The sequence below is a fragment of the Lithobates pipiens genome, unplaced genomic scaffold (genome assembly GCF_037356315.1).
Source record: "Lithobates pipiens isolate NorthernLeopardFrog02 unplaced genomic scaffold, aLitPip1_a1.2 Scaffold_19, whole genome shotgun sequence".
NCBI lineage: Eukaryota > Metazoa > Chordata > Amphibia > Anura > Ranidae > Lithobates > Lithobates pipiens.
Window position 1 is genome coordinate 474212469 of NW_027507764.1, and position 7768 is coordinate 474220236.

Consider the following 7768-nt stretch of genomic DNA (forward strand, 5'->3'; position numbering starts at 1 on the left):
TCTTTCAATTGTACTTGTAACAAATTGCATGCACGGGTCCTCTGAGAAAACCTACTTCTCAGAAGGGATCAGCAAACTCCAAGCAGAAGGAGCTTCACATTTGCCATTCGCATCCTCCACTAATTGTGAGATTTAGCTTGAAATGTAGAGTGTTCTCCATGACTCAGAAGAAGATGTTTTAGGGCTTGTTGCCCATTTTTATTTATTCAAAAGTCAAAGTAACACAGTGTTCTGCCCACACAAGGGTTGTTTAGCATAACAGCAAACACAAATATCTTTCAGCCTCTTGTCTATTTTGTCGCTAATCCACCTAAAGACAGCACGGCCTTGGTTTCAGCCTCTCTGCTTAACTGCTTCCATTAGTCACCAGACTGGACCTGTTGTCTGCCCACATAGAGATTACTACTTGCTTAGCTCAGACATAGGTCTGTTTGAACAAGGACATACGTCTGCATAGGTCGGACAGGCTTTGACACATGCTTCACAAGTGTCAGCACATCGGAGCAACAACTAGCTAAAGAATGTTCTCCTTTGTGAGCAGCACCCACCAGAATCCAGTCACTTTCACATCTATTTAGGGCTCTTTACCTGTTGAAACAGGTCAGGCGATGCATGCTTGGTCCTGGAATTTGTCCTTTAAAGCAGTGAGCATTGAACCGTAAGACGCAATGGAGTATATAATATGTTCAACCATACTTGAATAGGTTTTGGTGTCAGACTGGGATAGTTGGGTAGCATAGGTAAAGGTGAGTATAAACACCTAGCTATTAAAGTGGAATTCCAAACACGTCACTTACAGAAATTATGGTGGAGACCAGTATATAAAAAAAGAATGTAAGATGGCATGGTGACAACGCTGAGTTAACTGAAAGCAGCGAGCTCAAATATAAAACATTTGAGAGCATATAAGATTAAGAAACAAATGAATTAAAACAAATGAGGGAAAAAGCCCTGGGGATCCATTCAGGGGTCAGTGACCAGAGGTGGACTCTGGGTGACCACAGAAGAGAACACGTATTTAGGGCAGAACATCACAGTCAACGGGTGCGTCAAAAAAAAGGCATAGGACCTGTGATAGCGGAGAAGAAGTCCAATAGCGGTGTGAAGATCTTCAACGCAGGGAGTTGTGATTGCGATGGTCCAGGGCAGAAGGCCAGACACATTTGGGAGAGTCTTTTTGAGGGCTTCTCTTCCAGAGAGTGGAGGCTAGAGGCAGACTTGGAAGGCGTATGAGGGAGTGTATCTGCCGGTAGAGAGCAGACAAAGGATTCTGCTTCCGAGGGGTCCTGGAAGGACAGTTGGTCCTCTTTAGGTGATTTGAGGCGGGGGTGGTGGGGGTACAGTCCCCTGATGAGGCTGGCAGGGTGGAGCTGGCCCCTGAGGTGGGATGGTGGATGAGGCGATAAGTTGTTGTGAGGGGTTTCCACTCACCTCCATGTTGGCCGCTTGTGAGTCTGCTGCGGTGTGGGTGTAGGCTGAAGCCAGAGGCTCGATTTGCGGCTTGTCCGGTGGGCCGCCACGGCCGCGTGCGACCGGGCGCCGTTTTTTTCCAGAAACCGGTCCATCTGCTGCCGGGGGGCGAGGGGGGACACCCGGAGATGGCGGATGGGATGTGGGGGCCGCTCAGGTCAGTTTTATAGGCCGAGAATAGGGTGCCTGGAGCGGGAGCTGAGGTGAGATGCAGCTACCTCATGTGGTACCGGAACCCAGAAGTGATATAGCCATCTTAATAGAAGTTATAGTTTAGGCATTACCCAACCCCAGGGGTCCAAATACAACCTCACTCTTTGTACAAAGTTAAACCTAAAACATTGCTCTTTGCATAGTATACCTAGACCCAATGCTGTTGGGATTGCATGGAATAGGCAGTGAGGGAATTAGGATTGGCTTCAATGAAAAGACATACTGTAACATTACATAATATAAAGATATGTGACATTCTCATTTTATTGCAGATACCAATCTATTTTACAACTGGTAAAACCATGGTATGATGAAGTGAAGGACTATGCATTTCCTTATCCTCAAGACTGCAATCCCAGATGTCCCTTGAGATGTTATGGACCGATGTGCACACATTATACACAGGTTTGTTATGCTTTCAGTATGTGTAATAATATTGCAGCATGATTTGATTTTTAGTTTAAAAATGTTCACTCCGCTGTATGTGTTTTATTGGCCAGATGGTTTGGGCAACAACTAACAGAATTGGGTGTGCAATCAATACATGTTACAATATGAACGTCTGGGGAGCGGTATGGAGAAGAGCTGTGTACTTGGTCTGCAATTATTCTCCAAAGTAAGTCCAATTTTTTACACATTTACCTACAGCAGTTCTGGTTCTGATGACAGAACCAGCATTTTATATTTGTGTAATCAGTTTCCTACCAAGTATTGACCAACTTTCAGTCATATTTGTACTTCAAAAGGCAACTTGAATTGTGGTCTCGAACGCTAATGCAAAAATTGGATCTGCACCTCAGTGTATATGTTCTTCCCATATGACACTGCACTATCTGAACTCAACTGAGCTCTTAGACTGTCATCTATAATGTAGGAACAGAATACCTAACAGGGCAGAACACAAGCAAACAATGCATACTATACTAGTAGCAAGAATCAGCCTTCTTATAATGTATTGTGCTTCAATGACAAACCTCTACATAGTTAGCTGTGTAGAAGGTTATGGTCATTGGTATTGAAATGTATTGTTGTTAGTTAGTACAGTAACTCATGTGCATGAGTTGTGGACTCTCAGCGCACCTTTTCTGCAAATTTTGATTTCCTCCTAGAAGATGACAATTGGCTTTCCACCAATATCTCCTCGGAGCAGTACCCACTTTTTAGCTCTGATTCAATAACACCAATGGTTTGTGTTCCTGTCTGTACCTCATAGATGTGATTAACAGCCTGGACCCATTTATAACATGTTTACAGAAAGATGGCAGCACCCAAACTGAACATAATATGGTCTCAGAGGTCAAATACTCTAAAGCCGCGTACACACGGGTGGATTGTATGGCCTACTTAGTCCGCCGAAACACATTTCAGCGGACAGTCCGCTCGTGTGTGGGCTTCAGCGGACTTTTTCAGCGTGCAGTCTGACGTACTAAGTATTTCGGAATTTCCGTAATATTGTCCGTCATACTTTGGTTTCAGCGGACAATCCGCTCGTGAGTAGGCTAGTTCGACGGACTAAGAATGGCGCATGCTCAGAAAGGATTTACACGGCCGAAGGTTGCATTGCTGTGTATTGGACTTCCTATTTCTAGTCCCGTCGTACGTGCTGTACACGTCATCGCGCAAGCTTTCAACGGACTGTTTGGCTATCCGTGTGTGGTCAAGTCCGTTCATTCGAAAGTATGACGGACTGTCCGTCGGATTGTATGACGGACTAAGTAGGCCATACAATCCGCCCGTGTGTACGCGGCCTTAGGAATAAAAGTGGGGGGTGGGGCATAAAATGTCCCCACCCCACCACATATGGGATTATGAGAGACAATTAGTTAGATTAATAAAGGTTAATAAAAAATAAAAATAATATATATATGTATATATATATATATATATATATATATATATATACTTACCACAGATTGGAGAGAGGAGCTGGCAGTTATCCAATAAACGGTCCTCTGACACGAGCAGGTAACTATAAAAGGAAAGAGGATGCGTCATCAAACAGGCAGATGGAAGAAGACACAGGAGAATGCTAGTAAAAACCGTCCGACATTCGGCCCGTGTGTACTTCAGCTGGTCCGACAAAAGCCGGTCGGCTTTTGTCGAAGGGACATGACCGAAAAAGGTCTGCCAACCACCTCCCTATCAGTGCTCTCAGCCAAAGGCTACCCCCCAGTCAGAACACAATAGAACTGCGGGGGAGATCACTGAAGTAACATTGGATTGATAGTACAGTGGCTCCGACCTATGCTGTCATGTTTCTTTCAGCCCGCTGTACAGCCCGCATAAGCCTGGTACACCTAGCAGTGTACCAGGCCTATGGTTAACAGCATTCACAACAAAATAAGCATTTCAGAGGTGTGGAAACAACACAAATAAAGCTTAACTACAGAAGAAAACTGAAAAACATATACTGTATATATGTGTTGTTTTACTTGGCAACTTATTTGTATTTTTGTTTACCCTGTCCTGAGATCTTGATATCCCCTTCAGCCTGGTGACCTGCCTTTCCTCTGCCGCAGTTAAGCATCTCAGCTAGGTCACCTTTCTGCCTCTTACCTGTGATTAGCAACAGGCTAATAAGGTCATCTCTCTGCTCACTCCTTCTGTCAGCACATTCCTTGTTGGTACAGTAAATGGGCATGTAGCATATCTGGTTGGTCCCAAGTGCTGAGCCTCCTTCTTCTAGTTTGTGTAATGCCGTAGTGGGAATTACAAGTGGCTTAAACATATGCTGGCCATACACGGTTCGAATTTCGAAAAAAAAATCTTTCGAAAATCGTATCTAAGAATTTTCGTACGAATTTAGTGGGCTGCAGTAGCAGCCGATTTTCGCGCAGAAATCAAATTTGAGGAATCGGACATGTTGGAAATGTTTTGAAAAACAAACGATTTTCTAATCAATGATGGGAGAATGGTGCGAGAATTGTAACAAGAAAAGAAAATTTACGGAGAGAAAAGAAGATTCCCGACCACAAAAATTATTTTCTGTAGCAACATGAGGTGAAATTGAAGGCTTGGTCGGCCGAATTTCAAAAATCAATCATTGGATCACAAAAAAAAACGAACTTTATGATTTTGAAAAGAAAATTTGTTCGAAATTCGACCATGTATGGCCTGCATAAGACAGATTTGAGATTTACACAAGTTGCATTTAAAAATAAATTTTTATTCAAATAAACACATAGTTGAATTCATGTGTGTTTGTATATGTGCCAGGTGTTTAGTTTAATGCTCTAATTTATTATTTAGCAAGTTGATAAATGCACATACTAACAAAAAAAAAGTTCTCATATTTAAATATTGCTTGTTTTTTTTTTCATCTTAGGGGAAACTGGATTGGAGAAGCCCCTTACAAAGTTGGCGTACCTTGCTCAGCCTGTCCTCCAAGTTATGGAGGTTCCTGTACAGATAATCAGTGCTTTCCAGGAGTGACATCAAATTACTTATACTGGTTTAAGTGAACTGCTGTGTCGCAGGATGATTCAAAACAATTTCAGATTGACGTGATTTTTAATAATATAAATCACGAGAAAAGATACAGACTAAACATTTTTAATAGCATAAAGTATCAGTATCACTTCTAATTACTTAGAGACCTCACCACTCCAGTACTAAAATTAGGAAACTGTTGCAATGTATTAACACACCTCAGGTACATTATAGGTACCTTTGAATTCATGTTAGAATTCAGTTACTATTTCATATGTATTTATACAAAAGGAAAGATCTTTTAGATACTATTACGAACACATGTATGTTTTTTAGCGTTTTACAGTTTCTCAACCCAATTGTATTCTATGTGGTGTTTGTAAGTGTATATTAATACCACGGGCTAAAAGGATTATATATATATATATATATATATATATATATATATATATATATATATAATGAGCTGGCTGCTTGGAATAGTTATGAAAATGTCAAAACTTTTCTACAATTCATTCTCATATATATTGGAAGGTAACATCATTCAGAGAATCAGAGAAGCCAATATAAATCCTGGCTAACATTTTTTTTAGATGATTAGGGTCAGGTTTTTTCAATCTTTTTAAATTAAAGTCTAACATTTTCTGACACTTTGGGATGTAGTTCGCAGTCATACATAATCTGGGAAGTCCACTGGGGTCGGACCTTATTTTCTATTTTTACATCATTGCGGTTCCAGTGGCTCAGGAACAAGGGTTGCAGAGACTGCATCTATAACCGGATTTGTGTTCTGAAGGGCTAGCTAAAAAAAATTGGAAACAGCTATTATCCCATAGTGACCAGTCAAATCCATTGTTAAGTTTTCATAGACAAAAAAACATTAAACCTGATTGGTCACTATTAGAAAAAATACCATTTGTATTCTCAGTTTTGTTTCTTAATTTTTTTTAAGACAGACCCTAAAATGGAGACTTCCATCAGTCATCAGATGAATACAAAGAGTTTCCATCTTTACTCAATTTTTGCTTCATGACTCACTAAATAATTTTTATGACATCATTGCACTATGTAAAATCTGCAGGTATTTAGCTTATTATGGCTAAGTAACTTTAATCATTAGCAATTATTTTTCTTATTTAGGTAATTGTGAAACTTTTTAAAGGTTGCTATACATGGTTCAAAGGCTGGGCTTAAAAGATATTCCACCTAGCACAGGAAATTTTAAATTGAGTGGAATCCATATCAGATGTCTACTTACATTCAGGGCCTACACAAAGAAACTGCACTGTCCAATTCCATCCTTGTTCTGCATTTAATATGGTTGCTATAGGTTTCATCCAGGAATCTGTGGTCGAGGAGGTCATAACTTTTCAACTCAAGTAGTTAACAGAAGTCATAGTAGACTGTGTTACTGCTAATGGGTCTAGATGTGCAAGGATTTTACAGTCTGGCTTCCTAATAATTTGTTATACATTTGGCAAAATGTTTAGGTTAAAATTGTTGTGAAGCACTTAGAAGCTCTATCCATTGTTTTAGAATGATTCATCTCTTATTGTTGTGACTACTTTAAAATGACAATTGCAGAGAAAAAATGCACGTTAATTTAATTGCTATGCTATGATATTGCATGAATATACCATTGTTTCCCCTACAATAACTTCCACAACTACAAAATCTTCTACAAGCAGTTATTTTCACTAGAGGCCAGGTATAAGAGACAAATAAGTTCCAAACAGGATGAAATGTTCCATAGTATATGTTCCATAGATGAACATTCAACTTTTTGACTAACAGAAACCATAGATACACTATTTGAAAATTGCTTCATAATTAGGTATTAATTGATTAAAGCCATAGTTATTTGATGTATACATCCTATTACTCCTGCTACCAATTTTGCCACACAAGAGAAAACTCAAATTCCTTCTTAAGTCACAAAATGTGGTGGAATCAGATCAGAATATCCCCATATTATACTTTGGTAATAATGGCTCTAGATCAGGGCTCAAAATGTCAAGTCCTGAGCTACTAGCCAGGCCTCAAGGGTTACTCGCCACCAGTTGCCCCACCCAACCTCTACCCTGCCCCGCCCCTAAACTCGCCCTCATAAATTATCTCATGAAATGATACTTAACTGTTTTATGCAGAATTAAGTTATAAAAATAAATATTAGCAACAAATGTATCCATGCCCAACAATGCAGTCTGCCCGTGTCCACCAATGCAGCATGCACCTGCCAATGCAGCTTGCACCCCCAATGCAGCCTGTGCCCACCAATGCAGCCTGTGCAGCCAACGCAACCTGTGCAGCCAACACAGCCTGTGTCCGCCAATGCAGCCTGTGCCCCACCAGTGCAGCCTGTGCCCACCAGTGCAGCCTGTGCAGCCTGTGTCCTCAATGCAGCCTGTGTCCCCAGTGCAGCCTACCCATGCAGGGGAAGAAAGAGGAGAGCCGCCTCCCAGATGATCAGAGCGCTGGAAACATAACAGCTTTCATTTCAATAGCTGTGTGTTCCCCGCCGGGCCCTGTCAAATACAGCCCCTCCCCCTTGTCTGGGGAACTTCGATAGACAGATCACCCGTCCCAGGATTGGATGGGTGATCTGTCTATCAGACTGCCCAGACAAAGAGGAGGGGCTGTATGTGACAGCGCACAG

General features: G+C 41.2%; 1 protein-coding gene across 1 annotated transcript in view; it reads left to right on the top strand.

Moving 5' to 3' along the window:
• The window catches only part of PI15 (peptidase inhibitor 15), a 47302-nt gene extending 41786 nt beyond the window's left edge, over window positions 1-5516 (top strand). The window contains exons 4-6 of the mRNA XM_077493957.1: window positions 1956-2088; window positions 2184-2299; window positions 5009-5516. Of these exons, the coding sequence (XP_077350083.1) occupies window positions 1956-2088; window positions 2184-2299; window positions 5009-5144 (385 nt within the window). The 3' untranslated portion in view covers window positions 5145-5516. The remainder of the gene's footprint in view (window positions 1-1955; window positions 2089-2183; window positions 2300-5008) is intronic.
• Window positions 5517-7768: the final 2252 nt, after the last annotated feature.